This window comes from Salvelinus namaycush, chromosome 19 (genome assembly GCF_016432855.1).
Source record: "Salvelinus namaycush isolate Seneca chromosome 19, SaNama_1.0, whole genome shotgun sequence".
Lineage (NCBI taxonomy): Eukaryota > Metazoa > Chordata > Actinopteri > Salmoniformes > Salmonidae > Salvelinus > Salvelinus namaycush.
The window spans coordinates 12,865,997-12,890,054 of record NC_052325.1 but is presented as its reverse complement, the minus strand read 5'-3'; the positions used below and the strand labels follow the sequence as shown (position 1 = coordinate 12,890,054).

The following is a 24,058-nucleotide window of genomic DNA, read 5'->3' as shown; positions in this document are numbered from 1 at the left end:
ATATATATACACTGCTCAAAAAAATAAAGGGAACACTTAAACAACACAATGTAACTCCAAGTCAATCACACTTCTGTGAAATCAAACTGTCCACTTAGGAAGCAACACTGATTGACAATAAATTTCACATGCTGTTGTGCAAATGGAATAGACAACAGGTGGAAATTATAGGCAATTAGCAAGACACCCCCAATAAAGGAGTGGTTCTGCAGGTGGTGACCACAGACCACTTCTCAGTTCCTATGCTTCCTGGCTGATGTTTTGGTCACTTTTGAATGCTGGCGGTGCTTTCACTCTAGTGGTAGCATGAGACGGAGTCTACAACCCACACAAGTGGCTCAGGTAGTGCAGCTCATCCAGGATGGCACATCAATGCGAGCTGTGGCAAGAAGCTTTGCTGTGTCTGTCAGCGTAGTGTCCAGAGCATGGAGGCGCTACCAGGAGACAGGCCAGTACATCAGGAGACGTGGAGGAGGCCGTAGGAGGGCAACAACCCAGCAGCAGGACCGCTACCTCCGCCTTTGTGCAAGGAGGAGCACTGCCAGAGCCCTGCAAAATGACCTCCAGCAGGCCACAAATGTGCATGTGTCTGCTCAAATGGTCAGAAACAGACTCCATGAGGGTGGTATGAGGGCCCGACGTCCACAGGTGGGGGTTGTGCTTACAGCCCAACACCGTGCAGGACTTTTGGCATTTGCCAGAGAACACCAAGATTGGCAAATTCGCCACTGGCGCCCTGTGCTCTTCACAGATGAAAGCAGGTTCACACTGAGCACATGTGACAGACGTGACAGAGTCTGGAGACGCCGTGGAGAATGTTCTGCTGCCTGCAACATCCTCCAGCATGACCGGTTTGGCGGTGGGTCAGTCATGGTGTGGGATGGCATTTCTTTGGGGGGGCCGCACAGCCCTCCATGTGCTCGCCAGAGGTAGCTTGACTGCCATTAGGTACCGAGATGAGATCCTCAGACCCCTTGTGAGACCATATGCTGGTGCGGTTGGCCCTGGGTTCCTCCTAATGCAAGACAATGCTAGACCTCATGTGGCTGGAATGTGTCAGCAGTTCCTGCAAGAGGAAGGCATTGATGCTATGGACTGGCCCGCCCGTTCCCCAGACCTGAATCCAATTGAGCACATCTGGGACATCATGTCTCGCTCCATCCACCAACGCCACATTGCACCACAGACTGTCCAGGAGTTGGCGGATGCATTAGTCCAGGTCTGGGAGGAGATCCCTCAGGAGACCATCCGCCACCTCATCAGGAGCATGTCCAGGCGTTGTAGGGAGGTCATACAGGCACGTGGAGGCCACACACACTACTGAGCCTCATTTTGACTTGTTTTAAGGACATTACATCAAAGTTGGATCAGCCTGTAGTGTGGTTTTCCACTTTAATTTTGAGTGTGACTCCAAATCCAGACCTCCATGGGTTGATAAATTTGATTTCCATTGATCATTTTTGTGTGATTTTGTTTTCAGCACATTCAACTATGTAAAGAAAAAAGTATTTAATAAGAATATTTCATTCATTCAGATCTAGGATGTGTTATTTTAGTGTTCCCTTTCTTTTTTTGAGCAGTGTATATATATATATATATATATATACACATATATATACACAGCATTTAAAAATGGGCAGAAAAACAGATTCTCCCATTGTAGAACATTTGAACGAAGGCTCCTTTTCGCACTAAACGTAGTATTTTTTGCTGATTTTGTTTAATCAATGATTTTCAGAATTGATCAAAGGGCTATTCTAAAATGTACAAACGGGCCAGATTTGGCCGCGAGCCGCCAGTTGAATAGCCCTGCCTTAGACCTTAGTTATTAAATAACAGAGGAAGGGTCTCTCCCTCCCCCTTTCTCTCCCTCTCATTGTCGCTAGTCCCTCTGGCCGGCATTTCATGTAGTCCCAAAACATCTGAGAGGGATGGCATGGCCGGATGAACAAGCGAGGAAAAGAGACAGAGAAAGAGCGGTAAAGACGATAACTTGAGCAGTTTGATCTGCAATGTCAACTTCAAAACCCTGTCCTGACTAACATCTAACCTTTATGTAACCATTAATAAGTTACACTGAACAAATTCTCCTCTTTGAAGAAAGCCATCGGAGTAGATTCAAATAATGTGTGTGTACTTTTGTGTGTTCCTGTGGACTGTGACGGGTCAATCCTCGTTACCAGATTTCTCTGCAGAGCTGAGTCACTTGGAAGTGCCCACTGACACACAACTACTAGTAATAATCCAAGCATTGAGTTACCCTCAATAGAAATACAAATGTGGAGGGGCAAACAGTATGGCTGACACGACCCATGTGACTCAGCACAGGGAGAGCTGTGACCACACTGATCTGGAAAGGAGGCCATTTGTTAATGCCATATTCGCTCAGAAATTGTGTGACAGGTTTGATTGGTTGAGACCTGTCATTGTTTGGATTTGAAAATCCAACTGGGGCGGCGCTCAGAAGGCTGTGTAATGTGGGTGTTTGAGTGAGAAAGACACCGAGGAGAGCCAACCAGTAAAAGCACAGTCCCCTTCATCAACAGAGAACTTTGAGAGTTAAAGTGTTAGTCAGACTAGTGAAAACAGACATTATAGAACATAACACTATAAGAGAAGAGAAAGCAGAGAATGGTGAGGACGAGGTAGGATAATTAGCAGTAATTGCTCTGTGAGAAACAGAGATTGCTGCTCAGAGGAAAATGGAGAAGGTGGGCGTGTGTGTGTGTGCGCACAGGAGATGCATACGAATCCAGTGATGACTAGAGGAATGGGCATATGTGTACTATTTATTTCCCTCTGTCTTCCTCTCTTAAGGCTTAGAGCTAGTAGTGAGTCAGAGAGGGATGAATACATTCTCAGGATTAGCAAGAGGGAGGAGTAGGATGAGGATGATGCTGATCAGAGAGAGGAGGATGATTGAGGAAGAGGATCATGAGTGTTCTGCTAGGCCCGATGCTCTGACATACACATTTTGAGCTTCACTTTAGATGTTGAGTGAACATATTCTGAGTGGGGAGGACAGCAGAGAAGTGGAGAGCAGAGGAGAGGAGGGGAGAGGAGAGCAAAGGAGAGGAGGGGAGAGCAGAGGAGAGGAGAACAGAGAAAGAAGACAGCCACAGTGTTGGATCTAGGGCCACAGCAGGGGGCACATTCATAATACAACACATACAGACAATGAGCCATACTGCCTATTAAACATTGTCTGTGTGTGTGTGTACACTCTCACGAACATATCCCAAGCTATCTCTCAGTCTCCCACACAGTGCTATAAAAACCACACCGTGTCCAATCACCTAAAATGAACAGAGGAGACAGATGGAGGAAGGGAGGGAGGGCGGTAAAGAGGTAGTGGGAGAAGGGATGACAAGACACTCAAGTGTGTCTGCAGAAATAGTTCTGAGCCATTCAACATCAGACATCTGGCGGCCAGCTAATGGATTAACCACATACAGGTGTGTCACTGTGATTGCAGCCCACGTGAAGGCTCTACTGTTAAACAAGGGCCGCTGAATCAGCCTCTCGCTGTCCTTTTTCACACTCCTACTCTTCCATTCTTTGCCTTTTTTACTCTGAATTCTTCACGCTCTCCACACTCTTTCATGCACCCTTTCTCTCACAGTCTCATGGTTCTCTTTCTTTAGCTAAGCTGTTTGTCAGCACCCAATTATCACATTCTGCTTTTCTCACTCTCCTTCTCTCTATCCTCTAGTCAATCACACAACACACATACTTGGCTGATACTGATAGTGAGCTTTTCTCTCACACTACCTTGCTGACTGGGCTGTACATGCAAGCTGCCATGTCTCTCCCCTCACACTCTTTGAACATAGATTATTTCATAAAATCACAACTAGACCAGATGTACGGGTGAGAGAAGACCCCCTGTGAATATGACTGCTCACTATACCAAGATGAAAATCTGTGTGCCACACACACACACACACCTCTGGCACACCTAACACACACTCACAAAAAGAACCACAGAACCACACATACAGAGCGACACAGCAACACACACACGTCAGTATGGGAGCCCTGAGGAGACAGCTGCTCTCTCTCAACACACACACGTCAGTATGAGAGCCCTGAGGGGACAGCTGCTCTCTCTCAACACACACACGTCAGTATGGGAGCCCTGAGGAGACAGCTGCTCTCTCTCAACACACACACACACACACGTCAGTATGGGAGCCCTGAGGAGACAGCTACTCTCTCTCAACACACACACGTCAGTATGGGAGCCCTGAGGAGACAGCTGCTCTCTCTCAACACACACATGTCAGTATGGGAGCCCTGAGGCGACAGCTGCTCTCTCTCAACACACACATGTCAGTATGGGAGCCCTGAGGGGACAGCTGCTCTCTCTCAACACACGTCTCTCTCTCACCTTCACCCCCTCAACTAGCCAATTCCCCTCCCCTCTTCACTGAAACACAGAGTCACAGACCGATGGGGAGAGCACTGTATTCAAAAAGGGACACATGGCGATCTGCAGCTGAATGGTGAGGTGGAGTTAGTAGGCTGATTCATGGAGAGAGGATGTAGCATGAGAAGCTGTTTACACAAAGACAGGAGAACAGATTTAACACACACACACACACACACACACACACGAGAGCATGGAAGCAGGTTGAACATTGAAAACACACACACACTCGCTTTCTCTCTGACACGATTCCTATCCTCCTAGAGGCCCATCAAGGGAAGGAGCTTGAGAAAGAGAGATTTAGGGAAGAAAGAGAACAGCGAGAGATTAAAAAGAGAGAGGCGTGAGAGGAGGGATAGTTTGGAAAGAGAGGTGGGTGTATGAAAGACAAATCTTCCTAAGATGAGCGTTTGAGAAGTGTTCAGGCAATGCTGTCGCTGAATAAAATCCTTGGGAGCATCAAATACATACACACGATGCTTTTAAAACAGAAGAAAACATATCCGTTTCCTGCCATCACTCGCTTTCTATCTCATTCCCCTGTTCTCTACCTCGGTTTCTCGTTCTATGACTCGCTCTCAACCTAAGTATTTCCCTCCCGTCCATTTCCCTTGGCCCCCGTTTCTCCACCTCTCCCTCCATTTCTCCCCTCGTCTCTCACTCCTCTAACCGTACTGACTCGTGTACTGTAAACATTCTACTGTACTCAACCATACTGTATATTGTCTAAGATTGGATGAATTCCCAAAACAGTGCAAACACAATGTAACCAGAATAAAAGCAGTAATCTACTGTATGTAACCTAGTTACTCTTTTTGTTACAGGGCTTCACCTCCCTCTCTTTGCCTCTTACACCTAGAGAAGCACCCCACCCTCTCTTTTCATCCCTCTCTCTCTCTGCCTCTTACACCTAGAGAAGCACCCCACCCTCTCTTTTCATCCCTCGCTCTGCCTCTTACACCTAGAGAAGCACCCCGCCCTCTCTTTTCATCCCTCCCGCTCTTCCATCCCCAGATGGTCAAGTACTGTGACCAACTGAAGACAACCCCGGGAAGAGCGCCAGTTACAGCCTCAGCCATCTGACCAACACTACTGTGTGTGGTGTGTGTGTGTTTAGACCACTGCAGGCTTTGTCTCGTTGCCACTTCCAGGTGGTGCTGCTTGCTTTTGGAGGATTGTGTATGTATGTGTGTATGTTGTGTGAATAACTGGAAAATAAGCCGATCTCCAGAAGCACGTGCAGATTATAGCAGGAGCATAGGGTAGAGGTCTGGTCTGTAAGACAGGGCTAGTCATTTCCTTCATCAGATCAACCCCCATGCACCCACAGAGAGCAATGCAGCCATGGAGACCAAGAGAGAGACAGGGGTGCAGACATATGCTGCCACCTGTGCCAGGGTTGAACTCTGCCATTTCACATGGTGACCTGATGGGGGAGGGGAGTGTGTGGAGGAGGGTAGGGAGGCTGATGGGTGTGTGTGTGTGTGGACTGTGTCTGAAGAAAGGGGTTCAGGGTGGGGAGGGGCTGGAATATGCTAAACCTGGTGTGTGTGTCTGTGTGGGACAGGAATGTGCAGTCTGGAGCTTCCCAGGAGGGTAGGGTGGGGAAATACCGTCTGGTGTGTGTGTGTGGGGCGGGGACATGCATGTGAAGTCTGGGGTGAAAGTGGGTAGAGTAGAACCACTAGGAACCAGTCCAGCAGGGTAGCAGATGAGAGGAGCAACTGCCAGCACACACACACCCACATCCCCTCTCTCTGGCAGAGTTCAACCCTGGCACAGGGGCACAGGTGGCACAGGTGACATATGTCTGCACCCGCCTGTTCGGAGGGAAAGACGGAGGAAGAGAGAGTGTGTGTGGTAGGTACAATCTCATGCTATGGAGATTGAGGACATAGTTATCGAGTGGAAGTCTTTTATCCTTTATTTAACTAGGCAAGTCAGTTAAGAATAAATTCTTATTTACAATGGCAGACTACAACGACCAAACCCGGACGACGGTGGGCCAATTGTGCGTCGCCCTTTGGGACTCCCAATCATGGCCGGTTGTGAAACAGCCTGGATTCGAACCAGGGTATCTGTAGTGATGCCTCTAGCACTGAGTTGCAGTGCCTTAGATCGCTGCACCACTCGGGAGCCCGTGTTACTGTGTAGTGTGTTCAGACTGCAGGCTGAGTTAGTTTTCCTCAATTTCCACATAGAGGCTCAGACAGACAGCCTGGGGCTGTAGAGCCCATACTGAAAGCTTTTACAGTAGACATTTTAACTAAATCAAAAAATTTCTTTCCAAATAATGAGGGGCTGATTAGCATGCTAACGAGGCGATCACGATGTTAATCTCGAAGCTGATACCAGCACTACCTCCACACACAGAGAGACAGGCGGAGAGAGAGACAGAACGAGCAGGAGGATTGACTGGTTTAATAATGCTTTCTCTCACTTATACCACTGTATTAGCCAAGTGCATGTTACGCATGCAGTAATCTTTAACCTCTGAAATTCTAAGCCTTGAAGGGGGGGGTTCTACAAAGCAAACATCATTTTTTTAAGATGGTCATTCCATGCATCATTTGGCTATTATATACAGATATCTTTTTTTAACTTTATTTTATTTGATCAAATATAGAATTTGGCCTTTACTACTATAGCCAATAGAAACGCATTGAATAACACATTCATAAATGACAAAACAGGCTGCATCTTTTCTTATATATCGAGATCTAAGAAAGCTAAAGAAATGTAAAACAATTCAATTAAAATACATATTTATAGGCCAAACCGTTCGAATGCCAGACGTTTTCGTGAGAAGACCGATTTTCTCCTTGTCTAACAAACGACGCTGTAGCTCGGCCACCTTCCACCGCAGACACGGAAAGCCGACGCAGCCCATGCCCAAAAAAACTGCTACCGTATCTCTAGCTTTAACTGACGGGTTTTGATGGGGATTTTTTTATTAAGTTACTTAGATTGACACACGTATACGCATCTGCTTGTGTGCATGTGTGTGGTAGACAGAGCAGGGTTATCAGCAGTTCCTGTGAAAAGTAAACCTACAAGCACCTCGAGTTTTCTTTTCTGTTGAGATAAGACTTCAAACCAACACAAACGTCCCGGGCTCCAATACCAGCTTAATCCTCACATTTGTCTCCTGCCTGTTTTATGAATACCAGCTTACTAACACGAATACATATGTAGCACTAGCATTCTCCTATTAATATAGATATTCTTGTAGCATTCATATTCATGTAGCCTAGCCACTGCGTTGCATTAATTTCACACAGAGAAGAGGCAGAGCACCCCTGAGGGTTAGCGCTTAGCTAAGCTAATCAAATCACAACAGAGGTGCAGTGGCGCTTTTGGCCCATTTCCCATTTACACACACACGTTCCCTGTTAACACCCTCATAACGCTAACACGTTAAACCCTCTCTCATTAACCTAGCTCGTTAGCGCGGGCGCTAAGCTAAAGACAGCACTCTCTCACGTGCTGACGTACAGTACCAGTCAAAAGTTTGGACACACCTGCACATTCAAGGTTTTTATATATTTTTTTACTATTATCTACATTGTAGAATAATAGTGAAGACATCAAAACTATGAAATAACACATATGGAAACATGTAGTAACCAAAGAATTGTTAAACCAATCAAAATATATTTTATATTTGAGATTCTTCAAAGTGGCCAACCTTTGCCTTTGACAGCTTTGCACACTGTTGGCATTCTCTCAACTAGCTTCCCTTGGAATGCTTTTCCAACAGTCTTGAAGGAGTTCCCACATATGCTGAGCACTTGTTAGCTGCTTTTCCTTCACTCTGCGGTCCAACTAATCTCAATTGGGTTGAGGTCGGGTGATTGGAGGCCAGGTCATCTGATGCAGCACTCCATCACTCTCCTTCTTGGTCAAATAGCCCTTACACAGCCTGAAGGTGTGTTAGGTCATTGTCCTATTGAAAAACAATGATAGTCCCCCTCAGCCCAAACCAGATGGGATGGCGTATCACTGCAGAATGCTGTGGTAGCCATGCTGGTTAAGTGTGCCTACACCATCACACCTCCTCCTCCATGCTTCACGGTGAGAACTACACATGCGGAAATCATCCGTTCACCTACTCTGCGTCTCACAAAGACACTGCGGTTGGAACCAAAAATCTCAAATTTGGACTCATCAGACCAAAGGACAGATTTCCACCAGTCTAATGTCCATTGCACGTGTTTCTTGGCCCAAGCAAGACTCTTCTTATTATTGGTGTCCTTTAGTAGTGCTTCTTTGCAGCAATTTGACCATGAAGGCCTGATTCACACAGTCTCCTCTGAACAGTTGATGTTGAGATGTCTGTTACTTGAACTCTGTGAAGCATTTATTTGGGCTGCAATTTCTGAGGCTGGTAACTCTAATGAACGTATCCTCTGCAGCCGAGGTAACTCTGGGTCTTCCTTTCCTGTGGCGGTCCTCATGAGAGCCAGTTTCATCTAGAGGTCAACCGATTATGATTTTTCAACGCCGATACCGATTATTGTGGCACCAAAAAAAAGCCGATACAGATTAAATCGGCTGATGAAAAAATATTTTTTATTTGTAATAATGACAATTACAACAATACTGAATGAACACTTATTTTAACTTAATGTAAATACATCAATAAAATCAATTTAGCCTCAAATAAATAATGAAACATGTTCAATTTGGTTTAAATAATGCAAAAACAAAGTGTTGGAGAAGAAAGTAAAAGTGCAATATGTGCCATGTAAAAAAGCTAATGTTTAAGTTCCTTGCTCAGAACATATGAAAGCTGGTGGTTCCTTTTAACATGAGTCTTCAATATTCCCAGGTAAGAAGTTTTAGGTTGTTATAGGAATTATAGGACTATTTCTCTCTATACGATTTGTATTTCATATACCTTTGACTATCGGATGTTCTTATAGGCACTCTAGTATTGCCAGTGTAACAGTATAGCTTCCGTCCCTCTCCTCGCCCCTACCTGGGCTCGAACCAGGAACACATCGACAACAGCCACCCTCGAAGCAGCGTTACCCATGCAGAGCAAGGGGAGCGAGTGACGTTTGAAACGCTATTAGCGCGCACCCCGCTCACTAGCTAGCCATTTCACATCGGTTACACCAGCCTAATCTCGGGAGTCGATAGGCTTGAAGTCATAAACAGCTCAATGCTTGAAGAGCTGCTGGCAAAACACACGAAAGTGCTATTTGAATGAATGCTTACGAGCCTGCTGGTGCCTACCACCGCTCAGTCAGACTGCTCTATCAAATCATAGACTTAATTATAACATAACACACAGAAATACGAGCCTTGGGTCATTAATATGGTCAAATCCGGAAACTATCATCTCGAAAACAAGATGTTTATTCTTTCAGTGAAATACCGAACAGTTCCGTATTTTATCTAACGGGTGGCATCCATAAGTCTAAATATTCCTGTTACATTGCACAACCTTCAATGTTATGTCATAATTACGTAAAGTTCTGGCAAATTAGGCGGCCCAAACTGTTGCATATACATTGACTCTGCGTGCAATGAACGCAAGAGAAGTGACACAATTTCACCTGGTTAATATTGCCTGCTAACCTGGATATCTTTTAGCTAAATATGCAGGTTTAAAAATATATACTTCTGTGTATTGATTTTAAGAAGTGCATTGATGTTTATGGTTAGGTACAGTCGTGCAACGATTGTGCTTTTTTCGCAAATGTGCTTTTGTTAATTCATCCCCCGTTTGGCGAAGTTGGCTGTCTTTGTTAGGAAGAAATAGTCTTCACAGTTCGCAACGAGTCATGTTAGCAGGCAATATTAACTAAATATGCAGGTTTAAAAATATATACTTGTGTATTGATTTTAAGAAAGGCATTGATGTTTATGGTTTGGTACACATTGGAGCAACGACAGTCCTTTTTTCGCGAATACGCACCGCATCGATTATATGCAACGCAGGACACGCTAGATAAACTAGTAATATCAACCATGTGTAGTTAACTAGTGATTATGATTGATTGATTGTTTTTTATAAGATACGTTTAATGCTAGCTAGCAACTTACCTTGGCTTCTTACTGCATTCACGTAACAGGCAGTCTCCTCGTGGAGTGCAATGTAATCAGGTGGTTAGAGCGTTGGACTAGTTAACTGTAAGGTTGCAAGATTGAATCCCCGAGCTGACAAGGTAAAAATCTGTCATTCTGCCCCTGAACAAGGCAGTTGACCCACCGGTCCTAGGCCGTCATTGAAAATAAGAATGTGTTCTTAACTGACTTGCCTAGTTAAATAAAGGATAAATAAAGGTGTAAAAAAAATAATAATGATTTCCGATTGTTATGAAAACTTGAAAATCGGCCCTAATTAAATCGGCCATTCCGATTAATCGGTCGACCTCTAGTTTCATCATAGCGCTTGATGGTTTTTGCGACTGCACTTGAAGAAACTTTCAAAGTTCTGAAATGTTCCGTATTGACTGACCTTCATGTCTTAAAGTAATGATGGACTGTTGTTTCTCTTCGCTTATTTGAGCTGTTCTTGCCATAATATGGACTTCGTCTTTGACCAAATACGGCCAACTTCTGTATACCACCCTTACCTTGTCACAACACAACTGATTTGCTCAAACACACCGAGGACAGAAATTCCAGAAATTCACTTTTAAGAAGGCACACCTGTTAATTGAAATGCATTCCAGGTGACTAACTCATGAAGCTGGTTGAGAGAATGCCAAGAGTGTGCAAAGCTGTCATCAAGGCAAAAGTGTGGCTACTTTGAAGAATCTCAAAAATAAAATATATTTTGATTTGTTTAACACTGTTTTGGTTACTACATGATTCCATATGTATTATTTCATAGTTTTGATGTCTGACTGGTACTGTATATTCTATTATTGTACTGACAATAGCCAAGATTGCCAGCGTGTGTAGATGCCTGTGTGTGTGTGTGTGTGTGTGTGTGTGTGTGTGTGTGTGGTGAATGACAAAGAGCTTCAGCCTTGAGCTAGTGACTCCAACAAACACTTCATGACTTAGCATAAGTGCAAATGAGGGAGGAGAGGCGGAAGATGAGGGCAGGTAGCCACTTGGCCTCTATGCCCTCCCTATCACACTGTGTCTTGTTCAGATTATTAAGATTGCTCCTATGATCTCCCTGTCACCTTGAGTACGTTTACATGCACAGTAGTAAATCGATAATAAACTGATTATTAGTCATGTAAACACCTAATCTTAAATCGGAGTAAGATCAAAATCGACGTAAGACTACACCAATTAAAACACTTGGTTTTCTGAGCAATCTTTCAAATTATTAGGACACGTAAACTTCAGCGGTGTATTTGACCTGCGCATGTGCTAACACTAGCCTCCCTCTTTAGCGCGAGTGAAGTGAATTAGGAACAACTGAGAAGTAGTTTTTACATACAAACTTTATATGTCCAAACTCAGAATCAAATATGCTTCCCAAAAGTAACATGGTCACTGTGGTGGAATGTTTATTTTGATTTGCGATGTTCTGCCATCAGGTAGCATGATTTCAGATGTGTCCAAGTAAACAGGATTATTAGGAAATCATTTCTTGCAAAGCATGTAAACTTCTTAAATCAAACTATTACATTAATTTGACTCTACACAAAAAATTGCAATATTGTGTGCATGTAACCATACTCACTGTGTCCTGTTTAGAGTATTGAGACGGCCCCTATGCCCTCCTTGTCATACTGTGTCCTGTTCAGAGTATTGAGACGGCCCCTATGCCCTCCTTGTCATACTGTGTCCTGTTCAGAGTATTGAGACGGCCCCTATGCCCTCCTTGTCATACTGTGTCCTGTTCAGAGTATTGAGACGGCCCCTATGCCCTCCTTGTCATACTGTGTCCTGTTTACTTCCTCTCCTCTCTTTGTTTTCCATCTACCATCTTGTTCCACCCTGCTTTGCAGTGTTATATTCTTGGTGCTCTATGTTCTATTCTGTGGTTCTAATGTGCCTCTGTGTGTACTGTGGGGTTGTGTTCCGTAAGAGACGTTCTGTATTGTTTTGCGGTGCTGTTCCCATTTCCACTGGGGGCTCTTCAGACGCGCCTCTCACAGAGTCAATTACCACCAGAACATTTGTTCTGACTGACAGGACAGCGCCCGGGCGGTGTGTGTGTGTGCGCGCGCAGTCAGTGGCAGAAATGTCATTGAGCAGGAACCCCTGTCACTTGGAGGAGATGAGATTGGCAGGGAAATGGCAGAGTAGACAGTGATAAAATCTCTCATTCCGTTTGGACCAGTGCCCATTCACCAGCTCAGAGAGCACACACTCATTCACTCAGAGCCAAGTGGAAGAGAGAAGGGTGATTGTAAATTAAATAGAGAAAAGGAGATGGTGAGGTCAGAGAGAGCGAGAGAGAGCCAATGTCACTGAGGAGGAAATCTGTGAGATAAAGTGTTCCAGTCACACAGCCTAGCACTCCCAATCAATACCAACAGACAGCAGACTGATACAGCCTTCCTCTCACCTCCAGTAACTCTCTATCTCTCCTTATCCCACTCCCTCCATCAGCCCAAGACGTTATCCCGATCGGCATCTTTCTATCACGCTATCCCTCGGTAAATCTACCTTGTTCCTTCATTTCTCTCCATTCTTCCATCTAGTGCTCTCAATCCCTCCTTATATCTATGTTCAATCCTCAATCCCTCCCCCCTCTTCCTTCTCCTCCTCTCTCCCTCCTCGTTTAATCTGACAGGGCTGGAGAGGCAAGAAATTTATTGACAAAACCATAGACCTGCTTCTTAGACAGCTAAAGACAAAGAGCGGAGAAAGAGAGATCGAGAAAGAGAGCGGATGGGGATAGATGAGAGCCACTATCAGTGCAGCATATACCACAGAGTTGCAGGGTGAATCCATCCTCGGTGGAATGACATAAAAATGGTCTACCTACCTCAGTGTGGCAGGTAGCCTAGCGGTTAAGAGTGTTGGGCTAATAGCTGAAATGGTCGCTGGTTCGAATCCCGGAGCAGACTAGGTGAAAAATCACTTAACCCTAATTTCTCCTGTAAGTCGCTCTAAATAAGAGTGTCTGCTAAATTCTGATTCTCTTCTAAAAAAGAGGGAGCGAAATAGAGAAAAGGAGAAAGATTCTAAAAGGGTGCTTAAAACTCCCCATTCCACAGGAGTCAACACACACACAGCTATACATCGACACCCAACCATGCCAACACACATCTTTCTCCTAACTAGTTGCTTTGAGAATGATCATAGGTGGTAGGCAAGGCAGTAACCCTAATAGTCATATCAGACACAGAGACTATGTAAAACATGCCCCTATAGCACCAGCCGCATTGTGGGTAGTGCCCGGGGAGACGTAGCCAATCAGACTGGAGTCAGGAGAAACGGCTCATCATTTCTCCGTCACACACACTCTGTTTCTCTCCATCAGTCACACTCTGTACTGTAAACCAGCCCCTTAAGCCAATAGACTGAGAAGATAAAACAGACATGAGTGTGAGAGAATATGATACACGTGTCCAGCAGTATGGAAGCTGTCATGGAGCGAAGTAGCACCGTCATACTGTGATAGTGACTAACAACTGAATGATCTACTTTAAAGAGCACTTGATGTACTGTATTTTTGCCACAGAGTTAATAATTGGTCTTGGACATGACTGTGTTTTTGAGCCTCATGGCTGAGTAAGAGAAGAGAAGTCTGCTGTTGGTCCCTGTTCTCATACAAGCTGGTGCCTTGGACACACTCAAACACAGGCTGGTGCGTAGGACATGCATGGGAACACGAACACACACACACACGGTAGGACCATTTCATGTTGTAGTTTTATCTCATGAGTTAATGTTTAGGAGACACAGGCTGGTGGGTAGGATGCCAAGGCTGTCTCCTGGGACCCCCCCGTCTTGGAACCATGGCTCCTGAATGAGTGGTCCGTCATGTGGGTGAAAACAGACTGCGGTTGACCCCTGACCTGGAGATACTTCTGTACAAACGGTTACGCATGGTGATGTTAGCCTTTCACCTTTAACCTGGCAGGACATCCGTGTTACAACACTGATCAGTTAGAAAACATCACTTCTCCAGGCCTTGTGACTGGGAAGTCTTTAGTCGCTTTGTACAACCAAAAAGGACATACTGTAGATATCACATACCGGTAATATATTGTACAGTCCACACTCAAATTGTCTGAAAAGTTACTATTATTTTTAAGATTTATTTTCAATAGCTTGTTAGTGCTTTTATGAGTTGTTTTGTAATAGGGCGGCAGTTTTTCCAGTTGGCCCACATCAGCCAGACACTTGTAGACTGTTGTCGCATTATAAAAAGGTGTGTCAGACACACAGTTTGGTGGTATCATCTTTCTGAACAATCAGCCATACACACGGCCCAGGAGTCGTATTCTACTGCCACACACAATAGACACACCTCACTCTCACAAAACAATGATGATACAGTATCGGGCAGGCAGGAACAAAGCCAGGTGTGCTGCTGAAAACATTCCCCTGGGGACAGAGTGTGTATACTGTTCCACATCTATAAAATCACTCTCACAGAACCCATTGTGACAGAGGGGACATTGATCACTGTGTGTCACCGTCTGTAACTCAGCACACTGATTACACCCAGTTTCTCCTCCTATCCATTTCCACCCCCCACTACTCCACTCCCACTCAACCCCTCTCACACTACTTCCTCCTCTTCTCTGATTAGATAGCCAGCTTCCCTCCTGTCCTGTGACACACACTTCCTGCTTCGAGATGAGAACATCTTCAATCCCAAATAGAGAGCTGATAAATAGAGCTGACACACAGACAGAGACAGAGAGACAGATAGACAGAGAGACAGAGAATTAAGGAGTGTGTTGAATTGAAGGAAGGACAGGGTATTGAGTGTCCGGATGCGTGCAGCTGCTAAAAGAGGTGGATGAGGGTATGGAGGGGAGAGAGAGAGAGAGAGAGAGAGAGCGGAGAAGACCCCTGAAACATGCCCCTGACTGTGGGGAACTGGGTTAAGAGGTTAGAGACAGAGGGGCTCATATAACGCAGTCCCTCAACACCTAGACACGCATACACACACACACAGAGTCTATAAATACAGTATGCCACCAGCAACACCATTTTGCAGTGCTTTACGCCTGAGCCTTGCCCCACATTCAAAACAGAGCGCATACTGTTGTAATGCCACCAATATACTACATTTACTACAGGGACCTTTGTGCCCGGCCCCACGACAAAATCTCTTTCCATCACGCTTTCCCTTAGAAATTAATGAAATCCTGATTAACTACAGGTCTGTGTCTACTACACGCGACTAACAGAGTGACAAACTAAAAACTAGAATGGCACACTGACAACACTTCACTGGTCAATTTATCAACTCTCACAGTGCCATACTGTATGACTATTAACTAGGGCTGTCAAACCATTCAAATCATTTATAGAGTTAATGGCATTAGTTAAATAGCTATTGATCACAATTTTTTAATTTGCTCAAATTTGGCCCTAAAGAAAGATTTTTCCATTTAAAAAGCAGTGCATTGAGTTTCAGGCATACTTTAATTGGAAGGGACAGAAACACAAAATGATCTACATCAAAATGTTTTAATAGTATTTTCCCCACAAACAACAAACAACAAACAACAAACGTCACTGTAACATTAATACTCCCAATGTTTCAGTAGGCCGCTCCCTCTTAACAATGTTCTTGAATAGTAAATAGTACCCGCAAAACACCAGCCTCAACGTCAACAGTGAAGAGGCGACTCCGGGATGCTGGCCTTCTAGGCAGATTTGCAAAGAAAAAGCCATATCTCAGACTGGCCAATACAAAGAAAAGATTAAGATTGGCAAAAGAACACCGACACTGGACAGAGGAACTCTGCCTAGAAGGCCAGCATCCCGGAGTCGCCTCTTCACTGTTGATGTTGAGACTGGTGTTTTGCGGGTACTATTTAATGAAGCTGCCAGTTGAGGACTTGTGAGGCGTCTGTTTCTCAAACTAGACACTCTAATGGACTTGTCCTCTTGCTCAGTTGTGCACCGGGTCCTCCCACTCCTCTTTCTATTCTGGTTAGAGCCAGTTTGCGCTGTTCTGTGAAGGGAGTAGTACACAGCGTTATACGAGATCATCAGTTACTTGACAATTTCTCGCATAGAATAGCCATCAATTCTCATAACAAAAATAGACTGACGAGATTCAGAAGCAAGTTCTTTGTTTCTGGCCATTTTAAGCCTGTAATTGAACCCACAAATGCTGATGCTCCAGATACCCAACTAGTCTAAAGAAGGCCAGTTTTATTGCTTCTTTAATCAGCACAAAGGTTTTCAGCTGTGCTAAAATAATTGCAAAAGGGTAATCTATATATCTATACACACACACACACATATATATATATATATATATATATACACAGTGGGGCAAAAAAGTATTTAGTCAGCCACCAATTGTGCAAGTTCTCCCACTTAAAAAGATGAGAGAGGCCTGTAATTTTCATCATAGGTACACTTCAACTATGACAGACAAAATGAGAAAAAAAAATCCAGAAAATCTCATTGTAGGATTTTTTATGAATTTATTTGCAAATTATGGTGGAAAATAAGTATTTGGTCACCTACAAACAAGCAAGATTTCTGGCTCTCACAGACCTGTAGCTTCTTCTTTAAGAGGCTCCTCTGTCCTCCACTCGTTACCTGTATTAATGGCACCTGTTTGAACTTGTTATCAGTATAAAAGACACCTGTCCACAACCTCAAACAGTCACACTCCAAACTCCACTATGGCCAAGACCAAAGAGATGTCAAAGGACACCAGAAACAAAATTGTAGACCTGTACCAGGCTGGGAAGACTGAATCTGCAATAGGTAAGCAGCTTGGTTTGAAGAAATCAACTGTGGGAGCAATTATTAGGAAATGGAAGACACAAGACCACTGATAATCTCCCTCGATCTGGGGCTCCACGCAAGATCTCACCCCGTGGGGTCAAAATGATGACAAGAACGGTGAGCAAAAATCCCAGAACCACACGGGGGACCTAGTGAATGACCTGCAGAGAGCTGGGACCAAAGTAACAAAGCCTACCATCAGTAACACACTACGCCGCCAGGGACTCAAATCCTGCAGTGCCAGACGTGTCCCCCTGCTTAAGCCAGTACATGTCCAGGCCCGTCTGAAGTTTGCTAGAGAGCATTTGGATGATCCAGAGGAAGATTTGGAAAATGTCATATGGTCAGATGAAACCAAAATATAACTTTTTGGTAAAAACTCAACTCGTCGTGTTTGGAGGACAAAGAATGCTGAGTTGCATCCAAAGAACACCATACCTACTGTGAAGCATGGGGGTGGAAACATCATGCTTTGGGGCTGTTTTTCTGCAAAAGGACCAGGACGACTGATCCGTGTAAAGGAAAGAATGAATGGGGCCATGTATCGTGAGATTTTGAGTGAAAACCTCCTTCCATCAGCAAGGGCATTGAAGATGAAACGTGGCTGGGTCTTTCAGCATGACAATGATCCCAAACACACCGCCCGGGCAACGAAGGAGTGGCTTCGTAAGAAGCATTTCAAGGTCCTGGAGTGGCCTAGCCAGTCTCCAGATCTCAACCCCATAGAAAATCTTTGGAGGGAGTTGAAAGTCCGTGTTGCCCAGCAACAGCCCCAAAACATCACTGCTCTAGAGGAGATCTGCATGGAGGAATGGGCCAAAATACCAGCAACAGTGTGTGACAACCTTGTGAAGACTTACAGAAAACGTTTGACCTCTGTCATTGCCAACAAAGTATTGAGATATATAACAAAGTATTGAGATAAATAATGCAAATTAATTACTTAAAAATCATACAATGTGATTTCCTGGATTTTTGTTTTAGATTCCGTCTCTCACAGTTGAAGTGTACCTATGATACAAATTACAAACCTCTACATGCTTTGTAAGTAGGAAAACCTGCAAAACCGGCAGTGTATCAAATACTTGTTCTCCCCACTGTATGTATGTATGTATGTATGTATGTATGTATGTATGTATGTATGTATGTATGTATGTATGTATGTATATTGAACACAGCTACAGTCTATATATATATATATATATGACTGTAGCTGTGTTCCATGTTATGTTCTACGCTTAAAAGGGTCCATGCGGAAACACGTGGCTTAAAAAGTCCTGTGCGGTGAAGAAATAGAGGTACGATTAATGGCGTCAAAAAAAATGTACGCCGATAAATATCACCCTGCTAAACTCAGCAAAAAAAGAAACGTACCTTTTCAGGACCATGTCTTTCAAATATAATTCGTAAAAATCCAAATAACTACACAGATATTCATTGTAAAGGGTTTAAACACTGTTTCCCATGCTTGTTCAATGAACCATAAACAATTAATGAACTAACAGCTTACAGACGGTAGGAAATTAAGGTCACAGTTCTGAAAACTTCGGACACTAAAGAGGCCTTTCTACTGACTCTGAAAAACACCAAAAGAAAGATGCCCAGGGTCCCTGCACATCTGCCTTAGGCATGCTGCAAGGAGGCATGAGGACTGCAGATGTGGCCAGGGCAATAAATTGCAATGTCCGTACTGTGAGACGCCTAAGACAGCGCTACAGGGAGACAGGACGGACAGCTGAACGTCCTCACAGTGGCAGACCACGTGTAACAACACCTGCATAGGATCGGTACATCCGAACATCACACCTGAGGGACAGGTACAGGATGGCAACAACAACTGCCCGAGTTACACCAGGTATGCACAATCCCTCCATCAGTGCTCAGACTGTCCGCAATAGGCTGAGAGAGGTTGGACTGAGGGCTTGTAGGCCTGTTGTAAGGTAGGTCCTCACCAGACATCACCGGCAATGTCTCCTATGGGCACAAACCCACCATCGCTGGACCAGACAGGACTGGCAAAAAGTGGTCTTCACTGACGACTCGTGGTTTTGTCTCACCAGGGGTGATGGTCGGATTCGTGTTTATCGTCGAAGGAATGAGTGTTACACCGAGGCCTGTACTCTGGAGTGGGATCGATTTGAAGGTGGAGGGTCCGTCATGATCTGGGGCGGTGTGTCACAGCATCATCGTACTGAGCTTGTTGTCACTGCAGGCAATCTCAACTCTGTGCGTTACATGGAAGACATCCTCCTCCCTCATGTGGTACCCTTCCTGCAGGCTCATCCTGACATGACCCTCCAGCATGACAATGCCACCAGCCATACTGCTCGTTCTGTGCGTGATTTCCTGCAAGACAGGAATGTCAGTGTTCTGCCATGGCCAGCAAAGAGCCCGGATCTCAATTCCATTGCGCACGTCTGGGGCCTGTTGGATCGGAGGGTGAGGGCTAGGGCCATTCCCCCCAGAAATGTCCGGGAACTTACAGGTGCCTTAGTGGAAGAGTCAGGTAACATCTCACAGCAAGAACTGGCAAATCTGGTGCAGTCCATGAGGAGGAGATGCACTGCAGTACTTAATGCAGCTGGTGGCCACACCAGATACTGACTGTTACTTTTGATTTTGACCTCCCCCCCTTTGTTCAGGGACACATTATTCAATTTCTGTTCGTCACATGTCTCTGGAACTTGTTCAGTTTATGTCTCAATTGTTGAATCTTGCTATGGTCATACAAATATTTACACATGTCAGGTTTGCTGAAAATAAATGCAGTTGACAGTGAGTTTATTAACATATTGTGGGTTAACATAGGTTACTCCATGAGTACTTGGCGTGAACTCTGACCTCTCTCTCAGAGCAAGTTCACCAGCCTCAGAGATGAAGACATGACAGGAACCAGATTCTGACCTGGGAGTGGAATTCTCACCCATACCAGCTGTGCTTTGAGATCTCTGGGAATGTTTGAGTGGATTTCTATGTGTGTGTTTGTGTGTCACACAGAAATTGATGCTGGTGACAGAGACACGGGGGAAAGGAGGAGGGGGATGGTGAGAGAAAGATGGGGCAAGATTTTCCCTGACCCAAGACAGGTGGCACACTGAACACTTCCTCCCGATCTCTGATCCAGTCACATACATTCTCAATGACTAGGCTTATCCTCCCATATGACCCCATTGCCAAAGCAATAACTTCTCACAGTGTACACCTTGGGTTAACTGCCCTGAGCAATGTACGTATCTACCCTCATCTACCCTGTGTGTACGCATCTACCCTCATCTACAGATCTACCCTGTATCTACCCTGTATGTACAGATATACCCTCATCTACCCTGTATATACCCTCATCTACCCTGTTTCTACCCTCATCTACCCTGTATGTACAGATATACCCTCATATACCCTGTATGTACAGATATACCCTCATCTACCCTCTATCTACCCTGTAGGTACACATCTACCCTGTATGTACACATCTACCCCATCTACCCTCTATGTACGCACCTACCCTCTATGTACGCACCTACCCTCTATGTACGCACCTACCCTCTATGTACGCACCTACCCTCTATGTACGCACCTACCCTCTATCAAGACATTGATTAGTTGAATAAGATGTGTTGTTGCTTGGCTAGAACAGAAACATCCACACCATGTAGCTTTCAAACACCAGGGTTGGAGACCACTGTATCATATGTAGACATCCTAACAGCTAGTGATTATGCCCCATGTAGGCCCAGTTTAAAAGTGGTACACTATACAGAGAAAAGGGTACCATTTGGGACACAGCCTTGGTGTATTGTGTTGTAACATGGACTCACCGGTAAGGTTGGTGCGGGCACTGTAGGAGCCGAGGTACTGTCCGTCTGTGTTGGGGGTGTAACACTCAAACAGCCCCTGGTCTCTGGCCTGGACCTTGGTGATGTGAAGCAGGGCTGAGTCCCTGGTCAGCCTCTCTACCCAGATCTCCTTACTGTTGACCCTCTGGGCGTACACCGCGTACGCATAGTTGGACTGGGCCGTGCTCACGATGCGGATCTCGCGGTCAGGCACCGAGGTCAGGTACATGGACCACTCAAAGTCCTGCGCCACACCCTCCTTGTAGCCAGTCACGTTGCACCAGATGGTCACGTGACTGCCCTCCGTCCGTACCAGCGGTCCGCTCTGAACGGTCACTACCCTCTGTGCCACGCTCACGCCTGCTGGGAGAGACGAGAGAAAAGGGGAGAGAGGGAGAGACGCAAAGAACATTGGTTACAAAACTGCTGTTAAAACATTTAGCATCCTGTGAGCTTTAGCTTCAGCACTCTCCCAAGAGGAACAGAGTCAACATGACATGTCCACTCAGTGTCCTGAAGAAACAGCCCTGTAGTGTCACACACACACACACACACACTACAGAGAGAGAGACCGTGGGGAATTATGAAATATGAGGTCAGTGTCAGGCTGTTAAAATACTGTGACCAGGAGCCATGAAACTGAGAGGAGGTCATGCGCACCACACACGGGACAGGGGTCATGCAAGGTTGTTATTTTAGTTCTTGGTGGAGGACATGCATGTCAATTGAAACACCTGTGGTCAGTTTCAGCTGAGGGAGATCACAGTACACACAGACTCCATTAAAAAAAACATACATTTGAAAGAAGAGCAGACAATACACAGCAGCACAGGCAAAAGCATGCAGGCACACACCAATCCCAAACAGAAGGGGACTAGACACTGCTTCCTGTCTACATGACCAACTGCAGAACACAGCTGTGTGTGTGTGTGTGTGTCTTTCAGAGACCTCACAGAGAGGCTGTGTCTGTAGGCACAACAAAGTACGTTAATATTTCAACAGATTTAAACTTCCAACATCCTCTCTTCCTCGTTGATCACTCTCTCGCAGTAACTTTCTCTCCCATTCTCCATTTTTCATTCACTGTTATGACTGACTGTGTGTGTGTGTGTGTCAAAATCAGATTTGTACCCCTGTATATAGCCTCATTATTGTTATTTTGTGTTACTTTTTATTATTTGTCACACGCGCCGTATACAACAGGTGAAGACCTTACAGCGAAATGCTTACTTACAAGCCCTGAACCAACAATGCAGTTGAAGAAATAGTTAAGAAAATCTTTATTAAATAAAACACACTAAAATAACAATTACGAGGCTATATACAGAGGGTACCGGTACCGAGTCAATGTGCGGGGGTACAGGTTAGTTGAGGTAATTTGTTCATGTAGGTAGGGCTAAAGTGACTATGGATAGATAATAAACAGCGAGTAGCAGCAGTGTAAAAACAAAGGGTGTGTGGGGGGGGGGGGGGGGGGGGTGTCTATGTAAATAGTCCAGGTGGCCATTTGATCAATTGTTCAGCAGTCTTATGGCTTGGGGGTAGAACCTGTTAAGGATCCTTTTGGCGCTCCGGTACTGCTTGCCGTGCGGTAGCAGAGAGAACAGTCTATGACTTGGGTGACTGGAGTCTTTAACCATTTTTTAGGCCTTCCTCTGACACTGCCTAGTATATAGGTCCTGGATGGCAGGAAGCTTGGCCCCAGTGATGTACTGGGCCGTACGCACTACCCTCTGTAGTGCCTTACGGTCGGATGGCGAGCAGTTGCCATACCAGGCGGTGATGCTCTCGATGGTGCAGCGGTAGAACTTTGAGGATCTGGGGACCCATGACAAATCTTTTCAGTCTCCTGAGGGGCAAAAGGTGTTGTCGTGCCTCGTCACGACTTTATTGGCGTGTTTGAACCATGATAGTTTGTTGGTGATGTGGACACCAAGGAACTTGAAACTCTCAACCCACTCCACTACAGCCCTGTTGATGTTGATGGGGGCCTGTTCGGCCCTCCTTTTCCTGTAGTCCACGATCAGCTCCTTTGTCTTGCTCACATTGAGGGAGAGGTTGTTGTCCTGGTACCACACTGCCAGGTCTCTGACCAGGTCTCTGACCTCCCTCATAGTTGTCGGTGATCAGGTGTGTGTCTGCGCATGCGTGCAGAAAAGATTATCTTGTTGAAAAATGAACAAATGCATGCAGACTGTGCTCAGCGAGTCGACAAAACGAGAGAAAACGTGTGTGCGCGCGCTATAGTGTGAGAGTAAGATTGTGTTTTTCCTCATATTATTTCGATCCTTCTTGGTTTTGTTTTGTGGTCCTTTGTATTTTTTTTCCCATTTTGAGGCACATTTTGCTCATGAGCTCATAAAAGCGTTACAAATCTCTGATTTGTTTTTGGCTGCCTCAGTTGAAAGGGATTTCAATTCAATAAGAACAGCGATTCAGAACAAAAAAAATATAAAAACGAATCACTCCGAGGCTTCACTTCTCCAATGGACCACAATAAGATAGAACTGGCCATGAACTCACAGGCAGGACAGTTAAACACACCAAAACGTCTCAGGGGGATAAAGAGAAGAGAAGAGAAGAGAGAGGCCTCCAGGAAAATAGCAATCTTGCCAAAATACTGATGTTTTTATCTGCACTAAATGTGTGATATTTAATGTGTGGAATACCTCACTGGTTTGATATTTGGAGGTTGTCATCGTTTATCATTTATTACATTTATCAGTTCCCTTCCTCTCTCTTTCTGTAGTCTCTCTTCTACTCAATTTCTGTCATAATTCATCCACTCTTTCTGTCCTCTCTTGTCCACTCTCTTTCTGTCCTCTCTCGTCCACTCTCTGTGGTTCTGTTGTCTTGTCAGTAAGAGAAGATATTAACATAATACCAGACCATTAGTAACCAGGGCGCCATTCAGTCTGACCACATAGAGCTCAGAGTC

The 24,058-nt window shown here is 45.0% G+C and overlaps 1 protein-coding gene across 1 annotated transcript in view; it reads right to left on the bottom strand.

The window, feature by feature from the left end:
* LOC120064150 (immunoglobulin superfamily member 3-like) overlaps nt 1-24,058 on the bottom strand; it is an 88,573-nt gene that overhangs the window by 53,394 nt on the left and 11,121 nt on the right. The window contains exon 2 of the mRNA XM_039014523.1: nt 21,103-21,483. Coding sequence (XP_038870451.1) covers nt 21,103-21,483 — 381 coding nt within the window. The remainder of the gene's footprint in view (nt 1-21,102; nt 21,484-24,058) is intronic.